This window comes from Bombina bombina, chromosome 1 (genome assembly GCF_027579735.1).
Source record: "Bombina bombina isolate aBomBom1 chromosome 1, aBomBom1.pri, whole genome shotgun sequence".
In the NCBI taxonomy this organism is placed as follows: Eukaryota; Metazoa; Chordata; class Amphibia; order Anura; family Bombinatoridae; genus Bombina; species Bombina bombina.
The window spans coordinates 1,103,312,811-1,103,327,138 of record NC_069499.1 but is presented as its reverse complement, the minus strand read 5'-3'; the positions used below and the strand labels follow the sequence as shown (position 1 = coordinate 1,103,327,138).

The 14,328-nt window shown below is 36.0% G+C and overlaps 1 protein-coding gene across 2 annotated transcripts in view; it reads left to right on the top strand.

Annotated features, from left to right (window-relative positions):
- The window catches only part of ACSS2 (acyl-CoA synthetase short chain family member 2), a 330,905-nt gene extending 316,987 nt beyond the window's left edge, over positions 1–13,918 (top strand). For both annotated transcript variants that reach the window (XM_053697133.1, XM_053697084.1), the window contains one exon: positions 5,738–13,918. In XM_053697133.1, the coding sequence (XP_053553108.1) occupies positions 5,738–5,865 (128 nt within the window). In that variant the 3' untranslated portion in view covers positions 5,866–13,918. The remainder of the gene's footprint in view (positions 1–5,737) is intronic.
- The last annotated feature ends 410 nt before the right edge of the window (positions 13,919–14,328 follow it).

The following is a 14,328-nucleotide window of genomic DNA, read 5'->3' as shown; positions in this document are numbered from 1 at the left end:
ATCTCCTTGACAAGCTATGCATTGTCATGTACAATGTAGATTATTTAAAGTATTGTAGATATCTTAAAAGCCATTTAATAGTTGCTTGCTATTATTTCAAACATAAATATATGTTTGAAAATATGTTTGTTTTAAATAATAGCAAGCAACCATTAAATCCCTTTTAAGATATCTACAATACTTTAAACATTATGCATTGTACATGACCCCTAATCTGCCATAACCTAAAACTAACTGCAGAAGCTAGGGCCCTACACATAAACATTCAATATTTAAAATGATGCATTGATAAATGTTTAAATATTTGCATTTAAATTAAAATGTAATTAATGTTGTTTGTTGTGTTTCTTATTTCTAATTAAAGACAGTATAATTAATTATTATTATTATAGTTTTACGTAGCTGCATAACTGCATGCCTGTTATGTAAAAATATAATTTAAAGCTACTGACTACTATAACATAAATATATATTAACATAGATATCTGTTATCACTAATAAACACAACAAACTAACAAATACATTTTAATGTATATGCAATACTTAAACCATTATGCAATGAAAATACATAAGTACATGCATAAGTTTAAATATTGAATATCAATGCAAGGCCTGACTATGTTATATCTTGTATAGTGTATAATGCAAATTAGTTTAAGTATTGGATATATAAATTAAAATGTAGATATTCTTGCTTGATGCATTTATTGTTGTAAATATAAATATATTTTTAAAATAGATATTTGTTATAAAAGACAGTTGCATTATAATTATAGTATTACATAACTTCATGCCTGTTATGTAATAAAACAATTGCAATACTAATGCCTTTTGTAATATTATATCATTTTTAAAATATATATTTATGTTTAAAATAAAAAACACAACAATAACAAATACATATTAATGTATATACAATAGTTTAAAAGAATGTGCATCATATATAAGAATGCATAATATTTAAACAAATTGAAGATGAATGCACTATTAACCCCTAAGCTGCCCTAACCTTATCACCTAATCAACTCCCATACAGGTATGAGGGGGGTTAAGCGATTTAAGACCTAATATATGGTAACCATCAATAATTACCTAATCAACCCTCATACAGGTATGGGGGTGGTTAGGAGATTATGGTCTACTAAATGCTAAATAATAATAATCACCTAATCAACCCCCATACAGGTGTGGGGGTGGTTAGGAGATTAAGGCCTAAACCGCCACCTCCCAACGCAAACTAGAACTAAAGTAACACCTAACCCCCCCTCTAAACTAACCCCACTAAGTTAGATAAAAAAATGAACTACAGTATGCAAAATCCAGCATTATACCTAACAATAAACTACAAGGCCCATAAAATTAAAAACCCACCCAAAAAAAAAGAAAAATAAACTAACACTAAAAAACATTACAATAGCCCTTAAAAGGGCCTTTTTAGGGCATTGCCCTAAAGCACTGGTTTTCAAACCTTTCAGGCCTCCCTAACCTTTTCAGGCCTCCTAACAGGCCACATTTTGTGGAAATCTGAACTAGATCAAAGGTGAAATAGTTAGCTGATTAATCAACCTGGTTATTTTACCTGCTCTCATCCAAGGTAATCCTGAAAACCTGGCCTGTTGGGGAGGCCTGAGGACAGGTTTGAAAACCAGTGCCCTAAAGTGATCAGCTCTTTTGCAAAACAAATTTTTTTTACAAACACCATCAACATTTCAAGTAACCCCCCCCTACACACACATACCCCAAAATAGCAAAACCTAACAAAACAAAAAAAAACTAGGCTAGAAGATAAAAGTAAAAATAAAAAAACACCCCCAAAAAGTCCTAACTAACCCCAAAAGCGGTACTCACCATTGAGTAATCCGGCTACTCTTGAGGCGCTGTGGCCCTTCTTCACGACGGGATACGTGGACTTCAGCCGCCTCTGCTCCACAATCTTCTTCAACGAAGGGGCACTCTTCATCCAGGCTCCTGGTGCCGGGGCCCATCTTCGCAGAGGCAGACTTCAGCCTCCGCTCCTTATCTTTTTTTTTTTTTTTCTATGGCTCTCTTTGGGGAGCCCTCCTCTTCATGTTGTTGCTGCCGCACACTGAAATTCCAGAAGCGCAGAACCCCAATATGTAGCGGTACCACTTAATCCTGATTAGCTGATTATAAATTATTTAAATCAGCCAATAGCAAGATATAATTTTTAAATTCTAATCATCCAATAAAAAAGGATAATTAGAATTTTTATTTAACAACCTTAAAAATCAGCCAATTAAGTGATACCCCTATATATTGGGTTTCCGCGTTTCCGGAATTTCAGTATGCGGTGGCGACCGCATGAAGAGCAAGGCTCTCCGAAGAAAAGAAGATGCAGAGCGTAGGCAGCTGGTGAAGTTTGCCGCCGCAAAGATGAGTCTCCAGAGCCAGGATGAAGAGGGCCCCGTCGTTGATGAAAATTGCGGAAGCGGCAGAAGATGCCTCCGAAGTCTGCCGCCACGAAAATGGGCACTGGGCACCAGGAATGGGGATGAAGAGGTTCCAACGCCGGATCAAGAGTAGCTGGATTATCCAAAGGTGAGGACCGCTTTTGGGGTTAATTGGGGCTTTTTTGGGAGTGGGTTTTTTATTTTTAAAAATGAGATTTTTTATTTTAACTTATTTTCTAGGCTAGGTTATTTTAGTTAGATTTTGTTATTTTATTATACACATGGCTATATATCACCAGAAGTGACTGTAATGCTTGTGGGATATTCAACTATCAGACCAAACTTGGCCAGTAGTCTTGTTATCCCAGCGTCAAGCTGGAATGATAGGGAATATCCCAGAGCAGAGAAAGTTCGAAAAATGAGGTTAGCGGTACTCAAAATAGGCAGGGTAGTTTTTGACAGCAACAGGTGGGGAATCAGCAGTTGGGCAGCTCAAGGGTAAACCACTTGAAGGACTGGAGACAAACAGGATAGCCTTTGACTGCAACAGGTAAAGAAACCAGCGGTTTGGCAGTTCAAGGGCAAACCACTAGAATGGTCAGGCAGGCAGAGTTCGGCAACAGTAAGGTTGTCCAAAGGTTCAAGGGATAAACAGGCAGTGGTCCGACAGGCAATATTCAGCAACTGCATGGCAATCCAGTATTTAGGGGTTAAGCAAGCAGAGTAGTCAAACAGGCAAAGTTCATTAACAGTGAGACAATCCTGTAGTTTAGGGGTTAAGCAGGCAGAGTTCATTAACAATGAGGCAATCCAGTACTTTAGTGGTTAAGCAAGCAGAGTAGTCAGACAGGCAGAGTTTAATAACGATATGGCAATCCAATATACAGTAATAACAATCACACACAGGAGCACACAAAGTAATACCTATACTTGGGCAGTGATAGGCTAAAAATGAGCAACTTACATAAGCGCAGGATTCACGCCACAGGAGATCCTAACCTGTTTCAAAGTGAGAGAAGCGTGCAGTGATGATGTCAGAGGAGCCGACTCAGCCCTAGGCAACGAGCAGAGTAGCAGGCACCGCATCCCTAGCAACAGCGGCACAGCGTGACAGTGACATCACAGGAAGTGCCATTTGCCGCAAAGTCCAAGATAAATATATATATAGAGAGAGAGAGAGAGGAAATATTGTGTATATGTAGCTTAATTTAGTGAAACTACAGTAAGTTAATATGTCTTCTAGCTGCCTTGTTAACCCCTTAACGACCAAGGACGTACGCCACACGTCCTCAAAAAAAATACAGTTAATGACCGAGGACGTGTGGCGTACGTCCTTGGTCTGGAAAGCAGCTGGAAGCGATCCTACTCGCTTCCAGCTGCTTTCCGGTTATTGCAGTGATGCCTCGATATCGAGGCATCCTGCAATAACCCCCCTTGGCCATCCGATGCAGAGAGAGCCACTCTGTGTCCCTCTCTGCACCGGACATCGGTGGCCGGTATCGTTGGTGGGAGCAAGTCTGGGAGGCGGGTGGGCGGCCATCGGTGTGCCGGATGAAGTGGAGGGGGGCGGGATAGGCGGGAGCGCGTGCGTGCACGGGGCGGGAGCGGGAGGGAACCACTACACTGCAGAAAAATAAATGGTAATAAAAGAAAAAAAAACCCACATTTAAATAAATAAATAATCTAAGGGATCTGGAAGGGGTGGGGGTTGATCTGGGGGGGGGGGAAGCTACACTACAGAAAAGGGCAATTAAATTAAAAAAAAAAAACACTTTTTTTTACTAAACTGGGTACTGGCAGACAGCTGCCAGTACCCAAGATGGCGCCCATTAAGGCAGAGGGGGAGGGTTAGAGATCTGTTTGGTGGGGGATCAGTGAGGTTGGGGGCTAAGGGGGGATCCTACACAGTAGCATATGTAAATATGCTAAGAAAAAAAAAATATAGCTTTTATTTTAGTACTGGCAGAGTGTCTGCCAGTACTTAAGATGGCGGGGACAATTGTGGGGTGGGGGAGGGAAGAGAGCTGTTTGGGAGGGATCAAGGGGTCTGATGTTTCAGGTGGGAGGCTGAGCTCTACACTAAAGCTAAAATTAACCCTACAAGCTACATAATTAACCCCATCACTGCTAGCCATAATACACGTGTGATGCGCAGCGGCATTTGGCGGCCTTCTAATTACCAAAAAGCAATGCCAAAGCCATATATGTCTACTATTTCTGAACAAAGGGGATCCCAGAGAAGCATTTACAACCATTTGTGCCATAATTGCACAAGCTGTTTGTAAATGATTTCAGTGAAAAACCTAAAATTGTGAAAAATGTAAGGTTTTTTTAATTTGATCGCATTTGGCGGTGAAATGGTGGCATGAAATATACCAAAATTGGCCTAGATCAATACTTGGGGTTGTGTACTACACTACACTAAAGCTAAAATTACCTCTAAAAGTTCCCTACATGCTCCCTAATTAACCCCTTCACTACTGGGCATAATACACGTGTAGTGCGCAGTGGCATTTAGCAGCCTTCTAATTGCTAAAAAGCAACGCCAAAGCCATATATGTCTGCTATTTCTGAACAAAGGGGATCCCAGAGAAGAATTTACAACCATTTATGCCATAATTGCACAAGCAGTTTGTAAATAATTTCAGTGAGAAACCAAAAGTTTGTGAAAAAATTAGTGAAAAAGTGAACGATTTTTTGTATTTAATCGCATTTGGCGGTAAAATGGTGGCATGAAATATACCAAAATGGGCCTAGATCAATACTTTGGGATGTTTACTAAAAAAATATATATACATGTCAATGGATATTCAGAGATTCCTGAAAGATATCGGTGTTCTAATGTAACTAGCGCTAATTTTGAAAAATAATGGTTTGGAAATAGCAAAGTGCTACTTGTATTTATGGCCCTATAGTTTACAAAAAAAGCAAAGAACATGTAAACATTGGGTATTTCTAAACTCAGGACAAAATTTAGAAACTATTTAGCATGGGTGTTTTTTGGTGGTTGTAGATGTGTAACAGATTTTGGGGGTCAAAGTTAGAAAAAGTGTGGTTTTTTCCATTGTTTCCTCATATTTTATAATTGTTTTTATAGTAAGTTATAAGATATGATGAAAATAATGAGTAAGAGGGAAATTACAGCTAAACGCAAACACTGCAGAAATGTAAAAATAGCCTTGGTCCCAAACGGACAGAAAATGGAAAAGTGCTGTGGTCATTAAGGGGTTAATAGAAAATTTTTGTTTTCAGTTGATTATATTCAGTAACGTTGCACTTAGAACAGGACTGTGCCTCTTCTAAATACATTTTGATCTTTTTAACAGGTAAAATTATGAGACGTGTATTAAGAAAGATTGCCAAAAATGATCAAGACTTGGGAGATACTTCAACACTTGCCGACCCTGCAGTCATTCATCTGCTATTTAATAACCGATGCAAAACTGTGCTCTAGACATGAAAATGCAGAGGACACAACATGATTGTAATTTGTGTGTTCTATTTAATGGTGCATCCTAGGGAAGGGTTTCTACACCCATGAATATATCAGCCATATTATCTGCTGTCTGTAATTATTTAAGGAAATGTGTATATTCTGTGCAAATGTCTTTGTTATTGTTTGCAACTGTATTATTGTACTGGAACGAGATGTATGTGTCTTTTGTACCTCAGTTATAAAGAAACCATTTGTGCAAACTGGTACAGATTTATTGGATTAACGAAGCACCCCTGGACCAGAATAAATTATCCCGCTGTTTAATATTTAAGCTAATTCATGCAATAAAAAGAATGGCTAGTCATGTCAATAACAACACTGAGCTAAATCGTATTTTGAGGGGCCTTTATGTGAATAGTTTCAGGTAGAATACATTTAAAACTATAAAAATCATGAAGATAAAATGACATAGTCAACATGAGTTAACATTAGTTTTATTTATTCTTCATATTCTAACTGTGCTAGTTCATGATATAGCTATATTGTTCCTTGATTCTGAAGAATGAGGATACTGTTTTAATCCCATTTCCAACATAAAAGCCTGCATTACCTTCCATGATTACTGGAAGAGGTAGCAATTTTACCCTTGAAAAATATTAGGAAGGAGCAAGCAGTTGTGTAGTTCTCAAATAATAATACATCCCTTAAAGGAAAACACTAAAATCGCAAATTAATAGCTGAGCAAAGTTTCCTTATCACAGCCAAGGAATAATATTTATGCTAAAAACATTATAGACTATGTCTAGACACTGTTGTGTGATACTACCAAAGGCAGTATATATTCACTATATTTGTTTTTTTACGTGTACAGAAAACAACTTGATCTAACTGAAACTAGACTACAATTATGAAAAAAATAGGTTGTAATTACATGAATACCGCATTCTCTTTTAAATGCCTATTACAGTTATTTATAGTTTGTTTTTTATCAAAACCTAAAAATGACCACTAGTGGTATATTCTGATGTTATGATTCCTTTGGCAAGTTAGGGAATTTTTAAATGTTTTTTTGTACCAATGACTTTTATTATATAGCACTGGTATAAAGTACATATGACTTGTGATGTTTGAATGATATCTTGATCTGATCTTCATTTATATAATATTTGCCCAATGAAACCTCTTATTGCAGCTGCAGGAGGTTGGTTTGTTTGTATATGGAATCTAGTATCTGGGTGAGACCCGACACTGACTGCACTCATTGTTTTTTTCTTTTCGTTTTTTTCAATCTTTGCGGTATCCTTAATGTATGACGAAGAAATGTACAATAGTCTTCCTAAGTAGAACTGAAACTTTTGGGCATTATTATTGCAGTAAGTGAATTTATTATCAGAATAATACATGAGACACAGCTGTCCTGAGAATTGGGTAGGTTGTGGTCATTTTCCTGTAATACCAGTTGAGTGCCTGATGTCCAGTAGTGGCATAAATTACAAACAGGATTGTTCTTTCTTATTTTAAATAATGATTCAACATTGGCTTCATGCTTGGAGCACTAAATGGTTAAAAGGACAGTCTATTCGAAATTAAACTTTTCTGATTAAGATAGGGCAACCACTTTCCAATTCACTTTTATCATCAAATTAGCTTTCTTCTCTTGGTATTCTTTATTAAAAGCTAAACCTAGGTAGGCTCATATGCTAATTTTTAAGCCCTTGAACGCTACCTCTTATCTCAATGCATTTAACAGTTTTTCACAGCTAGATGGCATTAGTTTATGTGTGCCATATAGATAACATTGTGCTCATGCCCGTGGAGTTACTTATAAGAGGGCACTGATTGGCTAAAATACAAGTCTGTCAAATGAACTGAAAGTATATTAATATAATTATGTTAGTTATGCAAAACTGGGAAATGGGTAATAAATGGATGATCTATATTTTTAAACAATTACAATTCTGGAGAAGACTGCCCCTTTAAATGAAAATACTATTTTTTTTCTCTCTCTCCCCATTTAAGATAAATATAACCTAGTACTGTTAAACTGGGCTGTAATTTAGTTATTGAATTTAACTGGCTGCACATGATACTCTAGAATGGCCACAGACTTCATTTTAGGGGTGTATTTGCATACGTTTAGTTAAAGCTCTAGTCAGGGGGCAGGACACATTTTCATATGTATGTGAAAATTTACTTAATACATGATATCTCATACAGCTAATGGGATCTTCAGGAAAAGTGAGAAAACCGGATCCCAAAATCTAGAAATAGCGAGTAGCACACAGTTCTCTTCATAAACGGGATCGCACCTTAGTGACTGGTCTTTCAAAAGTAAACAATAACATTACAGCATAGTTTAACTATTTTGAATGTAATCTTACTGGCAGACAAAAGTAAAGCATTATCCAAGAGGAATGGAACAAAATATATAAACTTACTCGCAAATCCTCTACCTCACTGCAAATCTTAGAGCTTAACTACATACTGCTTCTTCAATGGTATCTAACCCCATTGAGACCATGTACCCCAAAGCCTCTAGCGGGTGCTGGAGGGGAAGTGGGGAGAGTAGTAGCTTGCTTCACATGTGGTGGTATTGCTTGAAGATCCGACCCTTATGGCAAGAAGTGGAAAACCACGTCTTGTCAGTCCTCGCAAATGATTTCGCTTTGACCCCAAGAATAGCTTTAATGACTTACCTAAATTTCCTTATAAACTTAGACTACATTTACTGCACCTAGGACTCAATGGAGCTAAATCCCTGATAGCACAACACTGGAAAAATACATTAACCCCCTCCCAAAATATGTGGGTAGATAGGGTCACCAAACTACTAACTCTTAAGGAGCAAGGATACTTGAAACATTTACTTCATTTTTAGATGTGACATTTTTATTGGGAGGAGTCTTTGCAGACCCTAAGACACACAGATACACCCCTACCATCTTCTCAGATCTAACTACCTATTAAACGACATACATATAGCTTACAAACATGTTTAACAGTGAGATCATTCTCTCTTCATTAAATCCACCAGAATGTGTTAGCTTTTCAATATAACACTATTAACGGGCGATTAAATTCTTCTTGAACTCTATGGAATATGTGGACACTCAATTTTCTTCTATACAGAATGTTATAATAAATGTGAGAATTGCTCTATTTTTATGTATATTGTTATATGTTTATTGAAATTGAATTTAAAAAAAAAAAACATCCAACTACCTAAAATAGATAATAAAGTGCTGGAGCTTTGTAGAAAGGAACATTAAACACCTCTAGATATTAATACAAATTGTTTAATTACTTGTAGTAAAGCTACTTTTCAATATAATTTCAATATTTATTTTGTTCTCCTCACCTGTAATTTAATTCTGAATATTATGGGCTTTCCAATTCATGTTAAACAGGAAAGTGCAGACACAGCTGTATTCCAGACATTGGTCGCACTTTCTAGTAAGCCATTTATAACCATTCCTAATTGGCCTCAGCAGAAAAGGTAATCTAAGTTACAATATGGCGGCACCCACTGCTTTATGAACATTAACTTTACCCTTATTTTTTCAGTATTTAAACAACTAATATAATTTTGAAAAACACGTACTTATTATGTTCAGGTTAATTTTTTTGCTCTCAATACATCATTTAAGCAATGATTTATTTACTGTTTAATGTCCCTTTAAAGGACCATGATAGACTTTGAGATTGTAATAAAAATGTTTACCATTGAGTGAGGAAAAACACAATATGCTTTCATCGTTTATTTTGTTCCATTTTTATGTAATCTAAAGGAACAGTAAAGTCTAACTTAAATATTCATGATTCAGATAGAAAATGCAATTTTTAGCAACTTTCTAATTTACTTGTATTATTAACAATTTTACTTAGTTCCCTTGGTTTCCTTTATTAAAGAGCAATTTTAGGTGAGCTCAGGAGCGTGCACGTGTCCTTAATGTTCTATCAAATACATGTGTTTAACCCAGAAAATGTTGGGGTTTCCAATTCTGTACACACAGGAAATTTTACAAGCCTAATCTTGCCACATATCTGCCCCTATTCACGCTCAACAGAGGCAATTTAAGATACTGTAAAACAATGCAAGTTTTCCTAACAGTGGGTTTGAATCCAATCTATCATCCTATTTATGTTTGGTGGGCTTTTGACTGAAAAAGGGCACTTTTTATTTTCACGTGATCACACAAGCAGGTTTTTGCCGGTTTCTCAGAGCCACAAATCTGTTTTCGGCTTGTTGGAAAATATGCAAGATACTTTGAAATGGCCACAAATGTCATTTTAGAGGGGTATTTTTATACATGGTTCATTAAAGCTCTAGTCACTGCTGTTTTATAGTCTATCTAATTGACATACGTATGTGTATTTAATACATGATATCCAGTACAGCAAAGGAGATCTTAATGAGAACTGAGAAAATGAAAATAAGGATCCCAACATCTAGATTGTAGCAATAATATATTCTGTAAATGTGTGTTTCTAATTTACACTCAGATTGTCGTGATTGTCCGTTTCAGTACAGGCCTCTTCATATATGCCCTTTCAAACAGTATTGTGCCCTCATGACTGGTCTTTCAAAAGGAACGGCACCTTTATGACCAGGATTTCGAATGGGATTGCATCTTCATGATCACAAAATCAAAACCTGTTCACGACAGTGTGGTTTGTAGTTTATGCAGCTACATTATTGAAATCTTGGTCACAAAGGGGCAATCCTTTTTTAAAGTCTGGTCACAAAGGCGCAGTTCCTTTTGAAATTCTTGTCACAAAGGAGTAATCCGATTTGAAAACCAGACATTTGCAGGTATCATTTGCATCCATTTTTTTTTCTAATACAAACCTGTAGTGTTGTTCTTGATTTCAGATGTAAATCTCCCCAAACTGGAAATGGTGCTTTCTCAGTCAATATTTGGAAATATTAAAAAAAAAACTGACTTTTAAAATATTGTGTTGTTATAACCATTGAGCAAACATGCCAGTATAACCGTCATGTCTATATACAAATTGCACTCATATTGTTTACCAGTGATCAGGATCCATTTGGATTCCAATGGATTAATCTCACACATGTAAATGAGTGTATCCCGCTGACACGCTGTACTGAGGGGTTTAATAAGATAAACTGTAATAAAACCTTAAGAGGCGTGAATAGGTCATTGTATTGTTTTGATAACAAATACTTAAAGGAACCTAAAACACAATTTTTTTCTTTCATGATTTAGATAGAACATCACATTTTAAACAACTTTCTAATTTACTTCTATTTGTCATATTTTTTTAGTTTTCTTGTTATCCTTAATTGAAAAGCAGAAATATAAGCTCAAGAGTGTACATGTGTCTGCAGCAGTATATAGCAGCAGTTTTGCAACAATGTTATACATTAGCAGAAGCACTAGATGGCAGCGCTATTTCCTGTCATGTAGGGTTTCAGGCATGTGCACGCTACATACCTAGGTATCTCTTCAACAAAGAATAACATGAGAATGAAATCAATTTGATAATAGAAGTAAATTGAAAACTTTTTAAAAATTGTATTCTCTATCTGAATCATAATAAATGTTTTGGGTTTAATGTCCCTTTAACTGAACTCATATTTTCAGGAACTTTTCAAGTGAATGAAAACTCGTTTGCCATTGTGGGGTTTTAGCAGCCAAATCCATTTTGTATTCTTACTGGAAAATACACTTCTCATATCAGCCCAAAACTGAGTTATTGGGAAATGATATCTGAAAGACTGAAAAATGACAGCAGCAAGCTCTGTCAACTCCAGTGACCAGTCTAGATCCTCCAAATAAGACAAGTGGTGCACTGCAGCAAGCAAGGTGTTAATTTATTAAAAAGGTTTCATACTTGGTTGTATTACAGGACTACTGAAAAATGTGTGTGTGTATATATATATATATATATATATATATATATATACTGTGTATATATTTGACTAAAAAGAATCTTTACCATACACATATCAGAATTAAGTAATAGATTGTAATAGTAGAACATTTATACCTGTATTTGTATTTCATTTTATAGAGCTTAATTTATCATCCATTAGCAGACAGGTCCGCCCGGCTTCTCTGCTGGCAGGCAGCACTCTGCTGCCCGCATTTACCATTACACGCAAGCGCTCCTGTGTAACCCTGCCCAATGCCCAGCCAATTACGCGCGGGCAAGAGCTGGCAGTTTAAATTCTCCACCTAAGAGGTGGAGAACAGGGCAGGGAAGCAGTGGTCTAATGACTGCTGCTCGATAGTTCCTGTCTGCAGGTTCCCTTGTGTGAACCTGCAGTTTGAAGGGGAGAGAAGGGCTTGATAAATAGAGCCAATAATAGGAAGAACATATCTATAAACTGGAAAAGGCAACAGGGAAGTAGCAACACTATGGGGGAAGAGAGAATACTTGTGAGTGGAGGAACAAATGAATGTTAGAAAAAAGAGAGAAAACAAAAAGTGTCCATGTATTAAAAGTAGTAAACAAAAAATTGGAATAAATGTAATGTTTTTCACACATTTGCCAATAATAACAAACAATGGATAATATTTGTATACTCACAGGTGTTATTGCTAGTCTATGGGAATCATCATTCACCCATTTCCAATTTTATTATGTAAACGCAATACAGCAAAGCAAATAAAACTGCTGCATAAAAAAAAACCTGATGCTTTATTTTGTTAATGAAAACAATAGGGAAATATACTATATTATTCCACGTTTGGGGGGAAATCAATCATCACTGATGATTTGCCTCCTCTCTTTATAAAAATACCATTGGAAACAGGCAAAGTGTATGTGACACATGGAGTATCCTTTAATCTCAGCACAGAGTGTAGAACAGCAATGCCCCACAACCTTGTGATAAAAAATACATCCCCAGGAAGCACCTGCACAGTGAGGTGCCCTTTATATAAAATGGCTCTGTAACTGTTTATAGATACTAATTTACTTTTTATTTGATGTAGATGATCGTGTTTTATTCAGCCCATTTTTATACTGTTGTATATAAAGTTCTTACGTTCTGTGGTACTGAAACAGGGAAGAGCAGCGCACACTAAAACAAACTCTAATTCCCGTCTAATCAAAGAATGTTAAGTCCTGCCTGTGACTATGGTGCACATCTTTAAAGGGAAATAAAGCTACCCCCTTGTAAAGCCAGGAGTGTTATTTATTTGATCTTCTTTGTTTGCAGCCCATTAGGATTAGATATACATTGAGCTCATGGACATATACGAAAAAAATCACTATGCAGCATGTAGTCAAGGTTCTGAATGCCACTAAATACACTCCAATTAGTTTTATAGTTTAATGTCCCTTTTAAATTGGCGCCCAGACAAATGCAACATGGGAGAGAGTTGTATGTAAAATCATGTTCATTGTTACTGTTTATCCACTTAGAATTGGTGTAATCATTGTTATTTAGGGCCCTGTTCTCCAATGTTCTGGCAAGATTTTTTTTAAGAAGTCTCATCAGTACTGTGAGGAACCAAAAATAATTTTAGAAATGCAAAATTTAGCTTGAGAGGTGTATATCTCACTATGCAGATTCTGAATGTGAAAGGGAAGACAGCTGCATTACAATATAATGCTAAACAAAAAAGAGATTAAAATATAAATGCACTGCCTTGAAGGTAGTTTGTATTTCTGACTGGTTAAAGAAGAAAAAATAAGAATGTTTCTTAAAATAACAAAGAACATTTTGTTTTCCAACATACCTTTAACCAGTCACAAATACAACCCATTAAGCATTAGTTGATGTACAATACTATCTGATAAGGCTCTCAATAAAAATGTCTGTTAAAATGTTAACGAAAAGGCTGAATGTGCCATGTTTTGTCTTTTAAAACCTATTTTTCACCTTTATTTACATATTACTTACATACCTACTACTGGTTGCATACTGCAATGGACACTGGGAAATTTACTGACAGTTTTTTGTTTGTTTCTGATCATGCTTTTATTATTCCGTCCCAATCTATCAATGCAATTGCTTTTTCACTTGTGCTGCATTTTGAAGAATTAAGTACATATTTTGTTAATGTCACCTTTTAATAAAATGTTTCAGGTTGTATTTAATGGCTCTTCTTTATTGTGTTAACAATAACTAATTAAAAATGGAAGAGAAACATTATGTTCATACACTTACAGTATATCACAGAAAGGGAATGGTCTTGGAATAGTTATCACTTAGCAGAATAAATACATAAAAACTGTCCAGGTGGCAAATAAAAATAATATGAGGTAATATGTACTTGGATTTGCAGATCTATTGTAACCTCATTTCACACAATTTATTTTTTCACAGATAAACTACAAGTAGGAAAGGTGATAATATAGAAAAGTGTAAGCTGAAAACAAAACAAAAGCTGGATAAAAAAAAGTCCGGCTCTAAGCTATTCCTCAATTACCAGCCCATATTGTAAATATATGTTACTGTTTGAGGACTGGAGTCGACATATATTATTCTAACAAAAACACCGA